A 22214-nucleotide genomic window follows, 5' to 3' on the forward strand; every position below is an offset into this window, starting at 1 on the left:
TCCAGCTACATCAGTCAAACACTGAATGTCAGAGGCAATGGAGCTACTGGCCATCAAACGGAAATGCATTCCTACACATCCACACCGCTCAGGGCTTCAGTATGCAGACTGGAAGAACCAGGGATTGAACCACCAACCTTCTGGCAAGCAGATGACCGCTCTACCCCCTGAGCCACAGCTGCCCTTAATCAAACCTGTATCTTATATTTCCTACTTCTACCTTTCCGTATTAAACTGACTGTCATATAAGAAGAGAAATTGTCAAGTTGGATAAGGAATAAAAATAATAGCTCTTAGCGGAGGAGTGACTGTGGATTACATTAACTTTAAGAGTTCCCATTGGTTCAGTAGCTTTTGATTTATCTTGGTTACAGAGATGTATTCCTTAGAGGAACTTTTAGAAATGGGTCCAATTATTGGGTGGTGATGGCGCAGTGGAAAAGACACATGGCTTTGGTGTGAGAGACCCGGGTTACATTCCCTCTGTGACCCATCTACCAATGTGTCTCTGAGCAAGACACTTAACCCCTAGTTGCTCCAGAGGCGTGCGACCTCTGACATGTGAAAGGTTTTCTTAAACAATTAATTGATTATGAAAAAACTTGCCAATTACATTTACTTAAGCTTGTTGAATGACTAATAAAATTTAATATTACATCTGATATGTTTTACCACCAACCACATCGCTGAAACATCCTCCCAGCTCACAACACGGACTTCACCTTTCAGTAATAATAAAAAATATAAATACAAAAAGTGTTTTTGAGCCCTTGCTCTTTTATTTTGCACTTTTATTATTTATTTAATATAAAAAAATAAAAAATTATTTTAAGCAGTGTAACCTGAAAGCCAGGCTACATGCAACAAGTGGGTGTAAGCAGAAATAAAATGTTCAGAGTTAGAACGATAAGGGGAAAGAATAACTCTGATCCCAGCCTGGACAGGTGGTCTGTGACCGGGCCATCCAAAAATCTTTTGCATTTCCCCCACACTGGATGACACAGAGGTTGTAGAGAAGGAGGAGAGAAGTAGAGCGGAGGAGGAGAGTGAGCCGGCGGAGGCGTCAGAGCAGCTGGGAAGCAGTTTGAAAGGAGCGAGGAGCTGCTTTGGACTGAAGCATCTCAAATGTGTCTGTTCTCTCTGCATGGCTGACAAACACAGGCAGCCGAGGTGCCAGCACCGCCCTGCCTGACTGCCAGCAGCGAATGCAGAGACAAAAGAGGAAAGAACTTCATCAGGAAGATACTGAGCTTCAGTAGAAAAATAAACAGGAATTCTGTCCAGAAACAGAAAAAGCAGAGACTTGTCCCGGTACTCCGCTCCGCTGATCTTGAGTTCGTCATCATCTGTTAACCGGGGGGGGGGACTCTGGTGGTTCTGGGACGATCAGACGGTCTTCCTGGCAGTCAGAACTCTAACTATAGATCCCAAACCTCCCACTGCCAGAGCCTGTGGACACAAACACACACGTTAGCCAGACACTGACCATTAAATGAGTTTCAACAAATATTAAATAGTTTTGAATGACTTCAGGACTTGTCTGTATGTTTGCAAATCGCTTTAAATCGCCAAAAGACCTAAGAACACCTTTGTAGTTGGAGGTCTGACATTTCCAAGTTGCAGCATATCTACACACCTTTTCGTGCCACTGCAGCAGCACGGCGCTGCTGTTGTCGGACGGTTTCTCAAAGCCTCTGTAGATGTACTTCATCAGCAGGTCCACTCCGGCTCTGTCCAGGGAGCCCACGGCCTTCTCTATGTCACTGCTCTTAAAACCGCTCAGCACTCTGACCACCAGCAGCTCCGCTCGCTCCTGCACACAAACAACATGCTGCTTTCAAAATATATTAGAACTGTGCAGAGCGCGAGGACATGCTATGTCCTGCAGAGGAGAAACAGGGTCTCAAAACTTTGCAACGACGATAATCCAGGAACAAAGAAATACTTTAGTATTGGTGCCATACTATTATTTAAATCTTCCATCTATGTTTTAGTTCTTTACTACTGAAGCTAGATAATCCAAAATTGAAATAAAAAACTGAACTTACAGTTACTGAACAGTAATTTATGCTACCTTTAATTTCTGCTGGGTCTTTTGTTTTGTCGTTGCTGTATCTTATTTCTACCCCATTCTGTACGGCCACCAGAGGTGGCAAAACGTAAATATGGGTAGTAATAACGTGCTGAACAAACAACCTATATGGGTGTTCTTCTGGTGAGGCCAGTCTTACTGTAGGTGCAGGACTTTTACTTTAAAAAAAAATAAAGATCTCAGCACTTTTACCACTGCCAACATCACAACGTCACATGTAGAGACATTTGGCGGCCAAAATTCCCGCGTTCTTGTCAGACAGAGCAGCAACAGAAAGCATCCTGACTGGAAACATCACTAACATGGGATGTGCACGGCCCAGGACCGGAGGGCTCTGCAACTGCTCAGAAGATCATCGGTACCCACCTCCTGAGCATCAGTGGTATCGGTGAGGTGCCTGCAGAGGCCAAAGGATACTAAAGGGCAGGACCCACCCAGCCACAGCCTGTTCACCCTGCTGCCTAAACTATCAGACTCTTAAACTCTAATTCATCCTCAGCACTGCTTCAGTGCTGACAGTTTATATCTTTTTACCATTTTCATGATAGCGCCTTTCTGGTCTTTTCGACCACTCAAAGCGCTTTTACACTCCATCATTCACACACTGGTGGACACCATTCAGGGGACGCTTTGACATGAAGCCCGGAGGAGCCGGGGAGTGAACTGCCGACACCCGCTCGACCTCCTGAGCCACAGCCTCAATTTCACTTCACAACCTTTTGTAATGTGACAAATAAATCTACCTCGTATTATCTCTAGCGTCACCTTGTGAGAGCAGCGTTGCACAAAGACAAATACGGATACCTTGGCGTTCTGGTTCTTGGTGTTGACTGGAGGATTCTTTAGCACAGCATTGAGAGCCGCATTCATGTTCCCCTTGCGAACACCAGTCAAGGACAACACAGTTCTACAGGACAGAGGTACGTTTCTTTTTTTTTTTTAAATAAATAAAACACAAAGAACTTAGAGAAACAGCATTACTTCCATTAGTACAACGACAACATAAGTATGTTCTCACAGATTCATTCTAATCTGATGTGTTTTCAAGCTGCTGTCAGAAAAATAAGCTGCGCCATAAAATCGTACCTGGGAGGGACTGTCAGAGGAATACAGCACAGGAGCATAAACACAAAGAGGCGTCTACTTTAAACATAAAACACATCCCACTAATAATAGCGGTCAACCGGTACAGGTCACTGGCTGATATTTGGAGAGCAGGGCAGCTGATGGCCGACACATAATGCCGATATCACAACAAAGAGTACTAACAGATCTAACATATATTAGGGCTGCAACAATTAATCGAATAGTCAATTAGTTGTCAACTAATAAATTAATCAAACTATTTTCATAAATCGATAAATCGGTTTGAGTCATTTTTTAAAGAAAAATTGATCTGATTGCAGCATCTTAAAGGAGAATATTTTCTAATTCAATTTAGTTTAATTAATTTCTCCTCTGTGACATCAAACTGAATATTTTGGGGTTGTGGTTATTCTTTACAGTATAACTATATTTATATTTAACACTAGCCAGTAATGCTTTTAGATTAGATCTGCTGTCATTTAGGAGAAACCTGTTAACTTGATGCAAATATACCGGGCTCTCTGCGCTGTATAAAAAGGTACTGAGTCGGTGTAACACCAAAATCTGTGACCATGATGTTTTCCCAACCTTAACCAATTCTACATTTGGTGCCAAAACCTAACCAAACTGCAACCGCTTCACAGCATCTGGCGCTTAACTTCCCATTTGGGTCGCAGAATCTGATAGGTCACAAATTTTGGTGTCACACCGGAAAGGGGGGTCAGAACATCGTTCCACAGCAGATCACTCAGATGTGAGTGCAGGTATCAGCCGATGCCGATTAATTATTCAGAACCCTGGTGCGTAAACTGCGCTGGCGTTACGCACACAGAGTGGAAGGTTACGCACTACAACACGCACATTAAAAGTAAAGTCTGCTCGGTTAAAACACAAACAGTTAAAGTAACGTTAACCGGCCACACCCTCCTCCTGTGCACACCCGGAAATGCTGCAGAGTTATCTCAGAGGAAATGTTCAGCCTGCCGCACACATCCCGCAAATAAATGTCACGCGTGTCTCATTTAACAAGACTGCAGTATAAAAAACTGAAATAAGATAAGGGCTATTGTGGATATATCTAAATATACTGCGAATCTGCAGCCCTTTAGTCTCAGATATCGTTACGTTATATTTGACAGAGCCCCGACATGGTTACTGTAGCTCCTGCTGGCTCGTGCCCCTGCCTGAAAAGAGAATTTAGTCTTTTCCTTGGAGTTATTAAAGGATATTCTCTGAGCAAAGCGTCCACTTCTGCTTCGTCTGGACCGCCCTGGTTCTCTCCTCCGTCTTCCTCGTCCACAAACTTGTTCTCGTCGTATTCATCAACGTCCACTCTCCTAAACCGGTCGGAGACTGTATTTTTAGACATTTTGGACACGATAGTAAAGATAGTTTTACGCACAAAATGAGCGTTTCTGTCCGCAGAGACAAGCAGATGCACTGTCCACTTCCTCACTTCCTCACTTCCTCTTCTTCTTTCTCCTCGGAATAAGTGCCAGTTGTTAAACCAGCGTACACTTTTATTACCGCCACCCAACGGACTGGAAGATGTAGTAAAATATTAGCAGGACAAGAAACAAGGAAATTCCACAGTGGGTGGTGGATGAAGTATTCAGATCCCTTACTTAAGTAGAAGTACTTATAGGTCACTTACTACTCTGTTGAATACTCTTTTACAAGTAAAAGTACTGCATTGAACATGCTTCTCAAGTCAAAGTATGTAAGTATGATCAGAAAAATGTACTTAAAGTACTATAAGTAAAAGTAGGGTGAAGTCAGCCACTTTTTGGTAAATGACTACTAAGACCATCTAATAATCTATGCATGAGATTTAATGATATTTTTAGAAACTGGCATGGGTCTCTTAAACGTTTATTTGTAAAAAATGTGAAAAAGTATAATTGTTTTGTAATTATGAGAATTTGACAATAATTATCGCGCTTTTTTTCAATAACAATATAACAAATGTTCAATAAATATTTAATAAATGTTTGATTTTATTCACTTGAATCATACACGAATTAGGAATAATTTTTTTTATTAAGATGTTTATTTTGTAGAGGACTGAAAAGAAGCTTTGACTTAATTTAAATTTTTTCACGCATATTTGTTGACAGATTTTTTCATTGTTTTGAATGTCCTACCTCAGATTTGTGAGTAAATCCACTGTTGGGCTTCAAGTGTTGACAGAAATCAGCCTTTAAACTCAAAAGCAGACAAATTCGATACTTATCGTCATAATTATCGATGGTAACCTTTTTTTCCATATCGTCCAGCTCTAGAGTTTGAGTATCAGCATGTTGCCTCTGCCGCTGTTCAGGTTAAATGTAACACAACACAGTGAGTTTAGCTGAAATCAATTAAATTTTTGCAAGAAACTGACATTATTGTCTTTGAGGTGCCACAGTAACAAGACAAAATAAACAGGTTAACACTCTCCAAACTCTGTATTACATTGGCTGATATATCCTGTATAAGACATATTGATATTAAATATGTATATGCATGAAACAATCATACAGTTGGTCATCATTAGCACTTACACACAGGTTTGTATGCTGTATCACATGTTAACCTTCAGAGTTGCAGCCTTCTTGCAAAGGCTCAATTGTATTCATAAATCTTCTTCCACTCCTCACCTATGCCTCCTATATTTATAAATCTTAGTTTACTGTTATCGAGCCTGGCTCCAGGTGTTATCAACTTTATGTGAGAAACCAACAAGGCCTCATTTTCTCTCGTTTGGATGTCTAATTAATTTTAAATCATGGTCTATACCCTAACTTCCCCTCCGGCCAATTAGCAACACTGTTAAACTGGCTTGGTGTATGTGTTTTTACAGAAAGTGTGTGTTCGTGAAGGCCGCAGCCTGAAAGCAACAGGCGGAGCAAGAAAACTGCACCTCAAAGTTTCAGTGTATCTTTCAATAAACACGTTAAACATCATTCTTATAAACACGTTAAACATTACATTTAGTGGTTATCATGCTGGGCATTTGGAATATTCAAACATCAAGGCTAAAGGATAAAAACACAGAATTTAACCCACTGGCCAATAAAGAGGTCATAATAAAAAAGCATAAAGGCCACCGCAAAAGGACTAAAGCCGCACCTTTATCATTTTACCCTCATTCAAGTTAGCGGAGGGCTAAACAGGAAGTTAGCCTGCTCAGCTGTCAAAAGTCAACACAGTGGACGCTGTAGCTCTACCGCCAACTTGCGTTTTGGTGGTGTAAATGCAGAATGACGCAGACACCAACGCACAACTATAAATGCATGGCTATGGTGTAAGCGCGACACAAAAGTCTAAATCACAAGTTACCATCTCCCACAGAAAACGCTACTTCTTTACTTCAGTAACCAAGTTGTGTCACTTTGTAACACGTGTCATAATGCTTGCCTAGCGGCTAGTCAGACACGCCCTCAAAAACACTGGTGGAGAAACACACTGAGCTGCAGCACACGAGATTTCCGCCTGCCGCCTGCCGCCTCCCCTCAAACCCACCCTCCTTACACTAGCTACCCTCCAGCCAGTCAGTGGACATAAAGCTGTTACTATGATGTAGAGACAGAGCTCAGTTAAACGTTTACATATGAACGATAAATTTGTTACAAATTATTCACTTACTGCTCTGAACTTGCTCCAGTCTAGGTTGTGAAGCAGATTTGGGAACATGTACGGCTGAACCAAAGACGTGTTTACGGCTTGTCAGGACCCACCCTACTCTGCTTCTGATTGGTTAGTAGTCGACCTAGGAAATCGATCTAGGTACTGCACATGTGCAACTCCCAACAAAGATCTTGTAGAAGTGAGATGCTTCACTCAGTAGCTAAAACGGACCGTTCAACATATGGTTGCAGCAATATTCAGTATGAAAATATGGTGTTTTTAGAAAATGAAACCATGTAAACTTATTCTGGTACAACCCCTAAATAAAATGATGAACCTGAAAATGAGCATGATTTGATCACTTTAAATGACTTCTGACTATTTGAGTTTACAGAACTCAACAGTGTCTCCAGAAGAATAATAAAACCAAAGTCCAGCATAGAGAGGCTGAGTGAATGTGGTCTGGACTCTGTGGAGGAGAGTTATGGTTTCAGAGATGCTGTAGAAGGACAGAATACCTGCACTGTGATCCAGGTACACTCCTACTCTGGAGGACCGAGGACCTGAGACGGGAGTTTGGACATTGTTGGATCTAAACTTAAAACTGTCATGGTCACAATACAATGCCCACGATTTGTCACTGAGTCCAAATACACATTCATCTGAGCTCCCCGCTCTGCTGATATTCTTGTATGCGACTGCAACACAAACTCCTGCCCCTCTCCTCTCCACCTCCCAGTAACAACATCCAGTCAGACTCTCTCTACTCAGGACCTGACACCATCCAGTGAATCTGTCTGGGTGACTAGAATAAGACTGTTCTTCTCTCATTACTGTTACCTTTCTGTTCCCCTCAGATAATAACAAAATTGTGTTTGCTGTGTTTGGATCCAGAGTGATTTCACAGGAATATTTTAAGAAGTCAGCTCTGGTCTTGGGCTCTGGTTCTGACAGTAAAACATCCACTTCAGTCACTTTCAGTGAGACGTTTGTCCATGTCTCTCTCAGAACATCCTGTAGTTTGTCTCTGACTTCTGACACAGCTGCTGTCACATCCTCAAAGTAGCGCAGAGGACGGATGTTGATGCTGGATGAGTCTGTAGATTCACTGAGTGCTGACAGTGAGGGGTAGTTGTGTAGAAACTGGTTGTGATCCTCTGTGAGTGAGAGCTGCTTCAGCTCAGCGTCTTTCCTCTTCAGCTCAGTGATCTCCTGCTCCAGCTTCTCCTGAAGCTCTTTGACTCGACTCACTTCAGTGTCCTGCTGGGATCTGAGCTGCCGCTTGACATCGGACCTTCTTTTCTCCATCAGACGGATCAGCTCGGTGAAGATCTTCTCACTGTCCTCCACTGCTTTATCAGCAGAGCCATTGATAGCCTCCACCTCCTGCTGAAGCACCTTCACATCTTTCTCTCTGTCCTGGATTCTCTGCTGGATGTTTTGTTGACTCACCTCGAGCTCTCTCTGCCTCTCGGTCCTTTCTGCTGCAGCTGAGACTGTGTCGTGGCCTTTATGTTCATCCACAGAGCAGAGATAACAGATACTCTGCTGATCAGTACGGCAGAACATCTTCATCACCTCATTGTGACGAGAGCAGATGTTCTCCTGGAGCTTCTTGGAGGGCTCCACCAGCTTGTGTTTTTTTAACGGAGCAGCATCATAATGAGGCTGCAGGTGTTTCTCACAGTAAGAGGCCAGACAGACCAGACAGGACTTGAGGGCTTTCAGTTTTCTCCCAGTGCAGACATCACAGGCCACATCTTCAGGTCCAGCATAGCAGTGATCAGCAGGAGCAGCTTGGAGTCCAGACTTCTTCAGTTCCTCCACTAAAACTGCTAACATGGTGTTTTTCACCAGGACAGGCCTCGGTGTGAAGGTCTGCCCACACTGAGGGCAGCTGTGGATTTTCTTCTCATCCTCTGCATCCCAGTGGGTTTTAATACAGTTCATGCAGTAGCTGTGTCCACAGGGAATAGTCACCGGATCCTTCAGTAGATCCAGACAGATGGAACAAGAGAAGGTTTCTCGGTCCAGCTGAACTCCTTTCTGCGCCATTTCACCTCTCAGTGGCAACGACTGTCAAGTAGTTTCACTTTCTCTGAACAGTAACAATCTCTGTGCTCTGATGGACAACAAATATCTGCTCCTTGAGCTCTTGTTCACTTGCTGCAGTGAATGAGATTCACCAGCTTCTGCATTTCACACCATCCTTAAACATGCAGATCTGCGACTGGGAGGGGACAACAAAATATTTTGTCTGCATTCCACAAAAAGTATTTTTTGGGAGACACAGAGTGTGTTATCTGCCAGTTACAATGTGCTTATAGGCAGGTACAGGCTGGCAGACCGCTAAACCAGCAGACAGGCAGGCAGGCAACAAACAGATAACAGGCAGGTAGGCAGATGCAGGTCAAAGTAACAAAAAAAAACAACAGGGCATCTATGCACATGGCAACTAGGACAAACTGTCAAGACAGGAAGTGAGCTGGTATATACAGTGATTGGCTGACAAAGGAACAGGTTGCAGGTGAAGAGTGGGCCATTTAAATGCAGAGCAGATGAGGGAGACCAGTGAGAAAAGCAGAACCGCTCTGGAGTCCAGCAGTGAAGGCGTGACCCCTCTGGTGGCCAGTCATGACTCAGAGTCCAGCAGGTCAGCGGTAGCTTATACTGTATAGTATCATCTGGTTGGAGATGATGCAGTGTTTTCAGTTTGGCTGATTGTTTACTCCTGAAGTTAGTTAATGTAAAGTAAAGTGGATTCTTCTCCAAAATGAGCTGCTGAAAAGGTTGTCCACCTATTTTGTAGGAAGGGGCGGGGGGTTTAGCAAAAGTAATAAACTAACGTAACAAGTAATGCAACCAGTTCCCAAGTAAAGTTATATTATTACGTTTTAAAGGAGTAGCCTAATAAGTAAAAAGTAACTTTTAACTTAACTTCCCAACACTGTTAGATAGATCATTATTACCATAATAATAAGTATCTGCAGTAATACAAGTTTGGATGCAATTGGTGAGGAGGTCTGAGGTCAGGGGTAAGCTTTTTAGCGTGAGCTGATGTGCTGTCTTTCATAGGCCTTTGATTAACATGTGGACGTGAAGGTGTCAGATGGAAGGGGCAGGAGCTGCGGTGTGGCGTCTGTTTTAACGAGAATGCGCTGAAATTTAGATGTCAGAGTAGGGGAGTAAAAGAGGGCCAATGACACATCCGGTGGGTGGATGTGAAGGGGCAAGCCAAGAAAGACTGTGCTGCGAATGATATGCAGCTCGGAGTCGAGGATGCCTGCTGGGATGTGGTGAGTGAAGAAACTGGTGCTACTATACCTCAGAGCCAAATCCCAGATGAGGTGAAATGCTCTTCTGCTCTAAACATGAACTGTGGTGTTTCAGGAGGAAAACTGCCTCAGTTATACTCTCATATTAGTTTTACATTTTCTCCATCAGCTTTGTATGAAACCCTGGAATGAAGATGAGAAGAAAATACTTTGTTCATGTTTGTTTATTCATCGTGTAAACCTTCAGTTTGCAAGTCAGTAAGTGTTACAATCAGTAAAAGAACTCAAACATTTACACAGCAACTAATGAGAAGACGTCAAAGTACCGCCCAGAATGTTTGATTGACAGCTGATCTCTGTGCAGTGAAGAAATGCCACAACAATCAGCTCTCAGCAACAAACATGAAGACAAAAGACATTTAAGGATTAAAACACAGAATTTAACCCACTGTCCCTGAAATGACTTCTGACTATTTGACTTTACAGAACTCAGCAGTGTCGTCATAATCTAAAAACCAAAGTCCAGCATAGAGAGGCTGAGTGAATGTGGTCTGGACTCTGTGGAGGAGAGTCATGGTTTCAGAGATGCTGTAGAAGGACAGAATACCTGCACTGTGATCCAGGTACACTCCTATTCTGGGGGACCGAGGACCTGAGACGGGAGTATGAGCTTTGTTGTGCCAAAAGTCAAAACTTGTCTCATGACTGTATTCATCAAAATCTAACGCACAAGACTTGTCATTGAATCCAAATCTACATTCATTTGACAACCCTTCTCTGCTGATATTCTTGTATGCAACTGCTATATTAACTCCTCCCCTTCTCCACTCCACCACCCAGTAACAACGTCCAGTCAGACTCTCTCTACTCAGGACCTGACACCATCCAGTGAATCTGTCTGGGTGACTAGAATAAGGGAAGATTTCTGTGAATGTTACCTTTCTGTTCCCTTCAGATAATAACAGATGCGTGTTTGGATCCAGAGTGATTTCACATGAATATTTTAAGAAGTCAGCTCTGGTCTTGGGCTCTGGTTCTGACTGTAAAACATCCACTTCAGTCACTGACAGTGAGATGTTTGTCCATGTCTCTCTCAGAACTGCCTGTAGTTTGTCTCTGACTTCTGACACAGCTGCTGTCACATCCTCAAAGTAGCGCAGAGGACGGATGTTGATGCTGGATGAGTCTGTAGATTCACTGAGTGCTGACAGTGAGGGGTAGTTGTGTAGAAACTGGGTGTGATCCTCTGTGAGTGAGAGCTGCTTCAGCTCAGCGTCTTTCCTCTTCAGCTCAGTGATCTCCTGCTTCAGAGCTTTGATCCAATCAGCATGTGTTTCTGCAGCGTCTGTCAGCTCCTGCACTTCACCACTCGTCTTCAAACTGTAGATCTGAAGGTGAGGGAAAAAAGAAATTTAAGTTATGGACAGAGTGGTGCTGGCTGTGTTTGACAGCATTAACCTCCATAAAAATGGTGTTTTCCTCCGTGAGAACTTTAGTCTAATACATTTTTACAAAAATACAACAACTTACAAATAAAGACACATACAGGAAAGTAGAGAGTACACATGCTATTCAAGTTACAGTAATATTGACAGTATTTACCTGAGATTACTAAGTACACTGACTCAATTGCTGTACTTCAGAACAAAATCAGGGTACTTGTACTTTACTTGAGTATTTCCATTGTATGCAACTCTATACATTTACTCCAGTTACATCTCAGAGGCAAATATTGTACATAAACTCCACTACATTTTTCTGACAGCTTTAGTCACTAGCAGGGCTCAACGTTAAACTTTTTTGCAACTGGTCCCATCAGTCCAGGGGGTTTGAAACTTACTGGCCCCAAGTCAATTTTTACTGTCCCTCCCTTCAAAAGTTGTAATTTATCAGTGTTACAACAAAACATTAAAAGTTATGTTACTCTGTTAATACGTTTAATCGTTTATTAAATACATCCTGGATATAAAAAAAACTAAACTGAAATGTAGGCCTAATCACAGTTAAGAGGCAAGAGCATTAACCACTGTACTATGGACCACCCACCCCTCGAACATATATTCATACTCTAAATCGCACACACCTACCATATACATGGTATATGTATATGTATGTATATAGACGGCTTCTCATAGAAGGCACATTCACTACAGTAACGTTACTGACTGCGGTCTAACTGTTAGAAAATATGGCAACAATCTCATTGTAATATTAAGTCTAATTCACTAAACGTTTAATTATAATGACATCCAAATTATTTCAGTCTGAATATAAACTTCTTTATGTTCATCCATGCTATGAGATATGATCTGAAATTTTTTACAAAATAAAAAACCTGATGGCAGTCCATCATCTGTGCATTATTAAGGGGGATACATATTTTAGCAGACTGCATGTCCAGCCTGGTAGGACCAGTACGGTAATGGCTTTCTTCGTAGTTTTTTTTTAAATGCAATGCATTATTAAATTACTATGATAATAATTCATTCGTTAAAAAGGGGGATTTAGAACAATTCCTGGCACAATCCAAAGGCCATCATTAGGTGGATTACAAGGACAAAATATTGTCTACAATGCTGCATTCATTTCAAAGTAGATGTTGTTCTGACGATCTATGCTGCCTTGTCGAAAAATGCTACCTTACGTGTTCCCATTTCCAATCCCATAAAAGGTATAACTAATAAGTATTATGATGTCTACTGTTTTTTTATAACAACATCATTTCAGGGGTAGCGTATTCTGATAATGACTAATATCCCCTATCCAATAATGCTCCCACTACAGAATCATTTTACATTGCACATTTTACATCTCCACTGCTCTAGTGACCAGTGGCGGCGTGCTTTAGTGGGTGAACAAGCTGTGGCTGGGTGGGTAGTCGGGAGATGGGTACCAACGATCTTCTGGGCAGTTTTAATCACCCTTTGCAGAGCCCTCTGGTCCTGGGCCGTGCACATCCCATGTTAGTGATGTTTCCAGTCAGGATGCTTTCTATTGCTCCTCTGTAGAAGCTGATAAGAACTTGGCGTGGGAATTTGGACTTCTTAAGCTTCCTCATGAAATACAGTCGTTTCTGATCTTTCTTCACCAGCGTGGAGATGTGAGACGACCATGTCAGGTTCTCTGTGATGCTGATTCCCAGGAACCTGAAACTGTTCACCTGCTCCACCTCCGGACCACTGACATCAGTGTGTGTCTTTATCTCCTTTTTCCTGAAATCAACAATCAGCTGCTTAGTTTTGCTGATGTTGAGCAGTAGGTTGTTCTCTTTACACCACTCTGCAAGATTATCAATTTCCTCCCGATATGAACTCTTGTTGTTCTTTGAAATTCGGCCGATGAAGGTGGTGTCGTCCACAAACTTCACAACAGAGTTCTCTCCATTTTGAGGGATGCAGTCGTGGGTGTACAGCGTGAACAGGAGAGGGCTGAGCACACAGCCCTGGGGGGCTCCGGTGTAGAGAACTAGAGTGGAGGAGGTGTGTCCGCCAATTTCGAACTGACTGGGGTCTGTTAGTGAGGAAGTCCAATACCCAGCTGCAGAGTGTTGTAGTTAGAGTTTGTTGATCAGTTTCATGGGGGAGATTGTGTTGAATGCTGAGCTGAACAGCATTCTGATGTAGGTGTTGTTTTTCTCAAGGTGTGTGAGGGCTGAGTGGAGGGCAGTTGAGATTTCCTCCTCTGGGCAGCAAATGTAAGAATACTGAACAGCGTTTTTGTAAGCAAACTGGTGAGGGTCCAGGCTGGCTGGGATGTTGTTCTTTATGTTGAAATACCAGTTTCTCAAAGCACTTCATCAGAATGCGGTGATAGTCGTTCAGACTAGACACTGCAGACTTTTTAGTTTCAGGGACGATAGTGGCTGTCTGAAAGCAGGAGGGAACCCACTCCTGAGACAGTGAGATGTTGAAAATGTCAGTAATAACATCAAGTAGCTGATTGGCACAGGATTTTAGCGCACGGCCAGGAATGTTATAAGGCCAAGCTAATTTACTCATATTCACTCTCAGCAGGTTTTAGTTTTAGTGAGGAAAGTTGAAAGGACAAATGCACTTCTGCTCTAAACACAAACACTTTACTTTTTAATCAGGATTTTTGAAAAAACACAGCACAACAGCAGCCCTAAATATAGTAAATTACTTTATTGATTCTTTTGACAAAAACAACATTGTGGCAAGCTTTTGATACAGAGGATCATGCAGTATCAAAACAAGGATTTTTCAATGTGTAGGATTGTCAGAACAAACTGGTTCGGAAACTATCAGTCTGGTAGATCTCAGTGCAGGTGGACAGTCTCCCTTTTAGGCCTCTTAGTGTACTCAAGGCATGCCCCAGGGATTAGTGCTGGAACCACTTCTATTTATTTTATACATCAACAGTCTTGATCAAAATGTCTCCAACGCAAATTTCCACTTCTATGCCGATGATACTGTGATATACTGCTCTGCATTACCACCAAAGAAGGCTCTTTGTCAGCTTCAACTTGCTTTTAATACTGTTTTTTAAACTTGTTTTGAATGCTGAAAAAACTAAACTCATGCCAAAAGTGATTCTGTATCTCAATACAAGTATCTTGGTATTCCAATTGGTGATTCTCTCTCTTTTAAACATGCACATTCAGCAATTAGCAAAAAAACTGAAGGAGAAATTGGGATTTTATTTTAGAAACAAGTCATGTTTTTCCTTTGAGGCCAAAAGCTCACTTGTTGCTGCCACTTTTATGTCATTGCTGGACTATGGTAATGTTATATACATGCAAGCACCCATTCAGAGCCTGAAAGTGTTGGATACTGTTTACCATGGAGCACTGAAGTTCATCACAAACTTTAGAGCCCTTTCTTATCACTGCTCCTTGTATGCTTGTGTTGGTTTGTTCTGTGTTATCCACCTGTAGACTTGTAAGAGTTAATGTAAGAGAAGTTAAGTTAATTCACATTTTTGAGGTAATTTACTAAAAATATATTTACAGTGTTTATTCAGTTCACGGCATTTTTTATTTGTATCACAGTTGGTATCTAAATCATTACATTTGAATCTGTAAATCAGCTACGATATTAAGCAGAATCTACCTCTGTGTTTTCTTTGCATTTACTTCAGTCTAACTCCTGCTAGCTCCTGATTGGTTAGTTCGGTCATGTGAGAGGGAGGACGAGGAAGTGTGGTTGTTGTGACGAGGTGTGAAAAGTAAAGTGCTGCGTAAGAAAGTTATCCGTCTCCATCCTGTTGTTTTTCTCATAAAGAGTGTTCCAACCACCTAACATCGAACCCCCACGTTACATTTGGTGGCAGCGGTGGGATGATTTTGTTGGTTTTTCGCATTTGGTGAGTTTTTATTCCTCCGAACTGGGGAGATAGTCACTTTTGCTACCGGGATTTTTTTTTCACTCTTTGAGAGCACATGATGAACTGAACACTGTTAGTTGGAGATATTAAGGATTTCTGCAGTTTTTCTCGTTTTTTCATGCTTGTTGTGATTTTTGGGATTGGATTTTTCACGCTATGTCATCTGATGAAAGTGAATCTGGGCAGCCTTCCGCTTCACAACGAGTGGATGATACGAGGGCTAGTACCATCCCATTGGCCCCACATGTTGTCTCCAGTGGCCTAAAAATTGATCTTCCGCCTGCTTTTAAAGGAGATGGGACTGAATCTTTCACAGTTGGTCTCGACGCTTTGAAGTGGCAGTACAGGCTATGACTCCACCTGATGCAGATTTTTGTACAGTAATGGCCTCCATCCTCCCCACTCGCCTAGCTGATGCTGCATTTCTGTATTGGGACAGCCTCCCTCCTTTAACTCAGAAAGACTATGACTCAGTGAAGGGGAGGCTTAGAGAAGTTTTTGGGCCTCAGTACTCCCTGCCATTCTTCCAGACACATGTGAATGCTCGCCCTCGTAAACCAGGTGAAAGTTTGGATGTGTACAGTGCAGACATCACTCGTCTTGTGCTAGAAGCTTTTCCCAACTATGACCACAACGCTATAGAAGGTGAAAAATTTTGCCGTTTTGTTGCTGGATTAGATCCACTTTTACAGTCAAAAATCCATGAGATGGGTGCAGAGGACCTTGGGGACGCCGTGCGCATTGCCAGCCGCTGCGAGAGAGCACGTGCAGCACTACAACTGACTGCTGCGGGATCCATCCACGCACAACCTTCAGAACAGGTAGCCATGGTTCGTCCGAAACCTACTGATGAAAAACTTCTTCAAGCGGTTGAGCAGCTGACTCTTACTGTACACAGTTTGAAATATGAAGTAGAGCAGTTACGAGAGAAACACAGTTACCTTGCTCAGCGTGTTGACTCTAGACCTGATCGATCCTCCTCCAGTGAAGCTCGATACAGTACACGTAGTGGCTCTCCTTCACCATACCATGTCAGACAACACCCCAGAGACTATTACCCACTGAGCAGTATTATGGTCGTGATCCCGAGTCCCGCTACGAACATTGTTCTCCTTCTCCTGTTCGTCAGAGATACAATGAGTGGAACAGCAATGACAGACGGGAACGCCAGCATTCTCCATCACGCCCATCCTACCAGTATCCTAGGTATAGTCGCCATGACGATGAGGACACTAACCAACGAAGACGCAGTCCTAGTCCAGCTCCACAGAGAAAGAGAGAGGCAAGTCCACAGACTAGGGGCACTGTCCGTTTCCAGTCTCCTGAAAGACACACCCATTCTGGCGTCAACCGACAGGGAAACTTTCAGTAGCTGCTGTTGAGGGGCAAACATCGGCTACTTGTTCCCAGCCCCAGAATGATACACCACCTTTGATGCCTGAGGACACTGACTCACAACTTGATGAATCTGCTTCTTCGAACATCCTTACTATTGTTGAAGGCATTGAAGTGTGCACTTTAATCGACTCTGGCTCTTTTGTCTCCATTGTGAGTGAAGATTTCCGAAACTCCCATCCAGCTTTAAGAAAACGCCCGATGACAGCCTCTTCAGTGCCAGCTCGCTCAGTCAATGGACAGCACCTGGACATTCTTGGCAAGTTAACCGTTGGGATCAGAATTGGAAAACAGGTATGGCAGCAGGAATTTGAAGTTCTCAGAGGTGCTTATCAGCCAGTCATATTAGGTTGGGATTTTCTGGTAAAACAGTGCTCTCCTTGACATCAAAAACAAAGTATTGCAACTGTGGGACATGAGAGTTCCTCTATTGCCCAAAGACATGAAGTCGCCGCCTGCTGTAATGTGTCTGTGCTAGCACCCACTAAGATTCCAGCTTTGAGTGAAACCCTCATCACAGCCTGTGTGTCAGCAGCTACCCCTGCTTCTCCTATGCCAACTGGCTATTGTGGTGTTCTCATGCCCAACCCAGCCGTGACATCATTGTGGCGCACTCTCTCAGTGAAGTTCAAAATGGCACAACTGTTGTTCGAGTTTTGAATCCCTCCAGAGATGACATTGAGCTGCATTCTGGTCAACACCTTGGTGAGTTTCATTCAGCTTCCTCTGTTGATATCATGCCAGCTGGAGAAACATGCTGTGCCATCTCACCTGCACCTGATTCAGCCCTACCCATTCAGATAAATGAAACAAACCTGTCACCTTCTCAAGCCCAGTCTCTGAAGTCACTGCTTCAGAAATACTCAGTAGTATTCAGTAAACACTCAGAAGACAGAGGTCGCACAGGAATAATCAAGCATCGTGTACGCACTGGTGATGCCACACCAATTAAACAGAGAGCCTACAGAGTGACACCAGAACAGAGAGCGGAAATACAAACTCAAGTGGAAAACCTGTTGAAGGCAGATGTCATTGAAGAAAGCTATAGTCCCTGGGCTGCACCTGTGGTTTTGGTGCGTAAGAAAAATGGCACATGGCGTTTTTGTCTAGACTATAGAAAACTCAATGTAGTGACAATCAAAGACTCCCACCCTCTTCCCAGAGTCGATGACGCGCTGGATGCTTTGTCCGGCTCGGCCTGGTTCTCCACCATGGACCTGCAACATGGCTATTGGCAAGTTGAGCTGGAAGAGGAAGACCGTGAAAAGACAGCATTTACAACAGGCAGCGGACTTTATCAGTTTAAAGTTATGCCGATGGGACTCACCAACGCTCCAGCCACATGCCAACGCCTGATGGAAATGGTACTTCGTGGCCTTCCATGGAAAACATGCCTTGTGTATTTGGATGATGTCCTCATTTACAGCCACTCTTTCAGTGAGCATCTCCAGCACCTGAAGAAATCCTCTTCAGATTTCAGTCAAGTGGCCTGAAGCTAAATCCATCAAAATGCTGTTTTGCCAGAGATCAGGTACAATTTCTGGGCCATGTGGTATCCAAAAACGGCATTCAGCCAGACCCACGCAATGTGAAAAGTGTTCAAGACTGGCCTACTCCACGGACAGTAACAGAAGTAAGAGCATTCCTTGGACTCTGTTCATATTATCGCAAGTTCATCCGAAACTTTGCACATCACAGCGTCCCACTACATGCACTCACTGCAAAGAATGCTGCTTTCCAATGGACTTCTCAGTGTCAGGATGCATTCACTTACCTGAAGCATGCACTCACAAACCCTCCTGTGGTTGCCTTTCCTGACTTCACATCACCATTCTCCCTCTACACAGATGCTTCATGTTCGGCTATAGGTGCTGTACTGGCTCAGACACAGGGACATCAGGAAAAAGTGGTTGCATACGCTAGCCATGTTCTCACAAAGCAGAAAGGAAGTGGTCAACTTACGATAGAGAACTCTGGGCTATCGTCTGGGCGGTACGACATTTTCGCCACTATCTTTACAAGCAGCCCTTTGTTATTATCACAGACCACAAACCTCTCTTGGGTCTCAGGAAAATACCCATTGACAATGACAGAACTGGTCGTCGTGCAAGATGGGCTCTTGAACTTGATCCTTTTGAGTGGACTGTAATTCACAAAGACGGCCACCGCCATCTTAATGCAGATGCTATGTCACGTCGCCCGGCGGACACCAGACCAACAGAGCAGAGCACCTCCTGTAAGACTCTTGCCAGTTCACACCCTAATGAGAGGCATTCAAGCCCTGTAAGGCCATCTTGTCTTGTCAGTTCTGTACATCACCATAGCCCCTGCAGTACTAATCCGAAACCAATTTCCTGTAACCAGACCACTTCACAGACTCCAGCTCCAGACTTAAAGTGTGCTCCCCAGTTGGTCTCCTCCACATTTGTGCTTCAACTCCCTGAAGAGGACCTTAAAAAGGCACAACGACAAGATGTCACACTGTCCGAGGTTATTAACTGGAAAGCTAAAGGTCAGAAGCCTCCATACTGGTACATGAAAAAACGCACGCCTGTTGAAAAAGCACTTTGGCAAGAGTATCACAGACTTACCTTTCATAATGGGTTTCTCTGTCGTAAAGTGTTCGATCCACACACTAAGTCAGCACTTTATCAGGTTGTTGTTCCTCATGCCCTTAAAGACACTGTCCTACAGCTGTTGCATGGGAATCCAGTAACTGGTCATCTGTCAGCAGACAAAGTCCTGAAACGGGCTCAGCAACTGTGTTACTGGCCATTCATGTCACGTGATATTAAGATGTGGTGCAAGCAGTGTACCCCATGTGATGCGAGACGGAGTCCCACACCCCATCAGAGAGCTCCAATGCAAACTATTGTTGCTACTGAGCCATTCCAAAAGGTTGCAGCAGACATACTTGAGCTCCCCATCACCAGCCGTGGCAACAGGTATGTGCTTTTGTTCAAGATTATTTTTCTAAGTATGTCAACCTCTATGCCATTCCAGACCAGCGCTCTACGACAGTTGCAAAATTTCTGTTTGAAAACTACATCTGTGAGCATGGGATTCCAAAAATGCTGCACACAGATCAAGGACGGCAGTTTGAGTCTGACCTAGTGAAGAACCTGTGTCAACTATTGGGTATTCAGAAAACAAGGACCAGCCCATATCATCCTCAGTGTGACGGCATGGTTGAAAGGTTCAATAGGACACTTATAGATCAGTTAGCCAAGTTACTTCTTCAACAGTCAGGTGAATGGGATGACTGTCTCAATCAAGTTGCCTTGGCCTACAATACCAGCCCTCACTCTACTACAGGCTTCACTCCGTTCTTCCTCACACATGGGCATGAAGCTAGGATGCCTGCCAACATACTGTTGCCTAACAACACACCATCTTCATCTACTCCAGGTTCTCATTCTGACTATGTCGCACAGTTAACCCAGAAACTTCAGTCTGCCTTCAGCGCTGCTTCCTGGAACAGAGACTGTGCCCACAATCGTCAGAAACGGCAGTATGACAACAGTGCCAAGCACACTCCCTATGTGCTCGGAGACCTTGTGTGGTTAAATGACCCCACTACAGCAAAACAAAAACTCGCTCCACACTGGAAGGGCCCCTTTAAAATATTGGAGTGCCTTGGATCTGATGTGGATTCTCCGGGAGTGACCTACAGGATTCATTACCTCCTGGATCCGTCTAGCAAATCCCAGGTAGTCCATTACAACCGCCTCAGACCTTACAACGCACCTGTGCCTGATTGTGGACAGAGGACACCTGTTTGTGAGTCATCTTTGCAACCTCAACTCCCTTGCTTGACGGCATTGTCGGGTGCTTTGCCCTTTACATCTTCACGGTTTGCAGCATCCAAGGGCAGTACCACTCCGGGCTGCCGCAGTGCTCCCTCAGTGACCCCTCAAATCTGCCAGCCACAGACCAACTCCCACTCTCCCTTGTCCCCTACTTCTGGGACTGTTTCCCCCTCAGGCAAGTTGCTAGTTTGCCAGTCTGACACGGTCCCCTCTGCCATTCCTGGGCAAGGCTTGGGTTCTTCAGCTCGCCCAAGTCGATGTCAAGTTAGACCTCCCAGATACCTGATGGACTATGTTCTAAAGTAAGACTGTTGCCTTGTTCTTCTAATAGCGGTTGCTGCTTCTCCGTATGTAATGTGAAACAGGGACGTTTCTTTTCGGGGAGGAGGAAGAAATGTAAGAGTTAATGTAAGAGAAGTTAAGTTAATTCACATTTTTGAGGTAATTTACTAAAAATATATTTACAGTGTTTATTCAGTTCACGGCATTTTTTATTTGTATCACAGTTGGTATCTAAATCATTACATTTGAATCTGTAAATCAGCTACGATATTAAGCAGAATCTACCTCTGTGTTTTCTTTGCATTTACTTCAGTCTAACTCCTGCTAGCTCCTGATTGGTTAGTTCGGTCATGTGAGAGGGAGGACGAGGAAGTGTGGTTGTTGTGACGAGGTGTGAAAAGTAAAGTGCTGCGTAAGAAAGTTATCCGTCTCCATCCTGTTGTTTTTCTCATAAAGAGTGTTCCAACCACCTAACATCGAACCCCCACGTTACAGACTTAATCTTTGGCGCACTCTTGTTTATAAGGCTATTCTTTCTCTGTTTCCACCCTACTTACAAATCTACATCCAAGAGAAAAGTACAGAAAGAAACTGTCTTCGTTTTGAGAACTTATTACTACTATCTGTGCCTCAAGTCCGAACTGAATTGGGTAAAGGAGTGTTTAAATATGCGGCTCCCTTTGCTGTCCATAATCTTGGGGAGGTGTTTTCACTGGTTTCTTTTAAAATACTTTTAAATGACTTTGAGGCTGGCAAATCTGTCTGTTTCACATTGCAGAGGTTCATTGTAGTAAAGGTAAATATTAAAAAGTGTGCAGAAGTGCTTCATTGTAGATTGTCCTCTGTAATTAAAATAAGAAACAGCAGCTGGAGCCAGACACTCACAATCACACACACACACACACACACACTGCTGTTTAATTAGGTGCATTTGAGATAAGAAAAGCAACTGCGGCCACCATCGGTTTAAATATCATGTGACATGGTGACGTTTTGCAGTGCCGGCGAAAATCGGACACAATTTATAACCAGCATGCCTTGTTTTAAGTCCAGCATGCATCACGTTAAGTCAGCGCTGCGCAGCGCCGCATGAAGTCAAAGGCACCTATTGTTGAACCATGTCAGTGAACGCACCTTGGCCTCTGAGCGTGTCAGTTGTATGTAGCGCTTTCTCAGTATCATCTAGCATGAGATAAAGCGCCCTGGGTTCTTTTCAGTAATCTGCACCCTATAGTATCAGTTGCAACCTGTAACCACTAACTACTTTAGGAACACTCTAACAGAACTATATCAATTTTACAAAAGATGGTGCAGATGTGTAGT

The 22214-nt window shown here is 43.5% G+C and overlaps 2 protein-coding genes across 2 annotated transcripts; both read right to left on the reverse strand.

The window, feature by feature from the left end:
* Window positions 1–757: 757 nt before the first annotated feature.
* On the reverse strand, window positions 758–4657 carry LOC119902632 (actin-related protein 2/3 complex subunit 5-like). Its single transcript, XM_038718963.1, has 4 exons — window positions 4408–4657; window positions 2897–2969; window positions 1637–1813; window positions 758–1449 (listed from the first exon to the last, which is right to left on the reverse strand). Exons 1-4 carry the CDS (start codon window positions 4545–4547, stop codon window positions 1387–1389), a joined length of 453 nt encoding a protein of 150 aa, XP_038574891.1. The 5' UTR covers window positions 4548–4657; the 3' UTR covers window positions 758–1386.
* A 2493-nt stretch (window positions 4658–7150) lies between these two features.
* On the reverse strand, window positions 7151–8864 carry LOC119902629 (tripartite motif-containing protein 16-like). The gene has a single exon (XM_038718959.1). The coding sequence runs from the start codon at window positions 8840–8842 to the stop codon at window positions 7166–7168; it is 1677 nt and encodes a 558-aa protein (XP_038574887.1). The 5' UTR covers window positions 8843–8864; the 3' UTR covers window positions 7151–7165.
* Window positions 8865–22214: the final 13350 nt, after the last annotated feature.

The sequence above is a fragment of the Micropterus salmoides genome, unplaced genomic scaffold (assembly GCF_014851395.1).
Source record: "Micropterus salmoides isolate LMB-PRFRI ecotype aquatic unplaced genomic scaffold, ASM1485139v1 Ms_hic_scaffold_14, whole genome shotgun sequence".
Taxonomy (NCBI): Eukaryota; Metazoa; Chordata; class Actinopteri; order Centrarchiformes; family Centrarchidae; genus Micropterus; species Micropterus salmoides.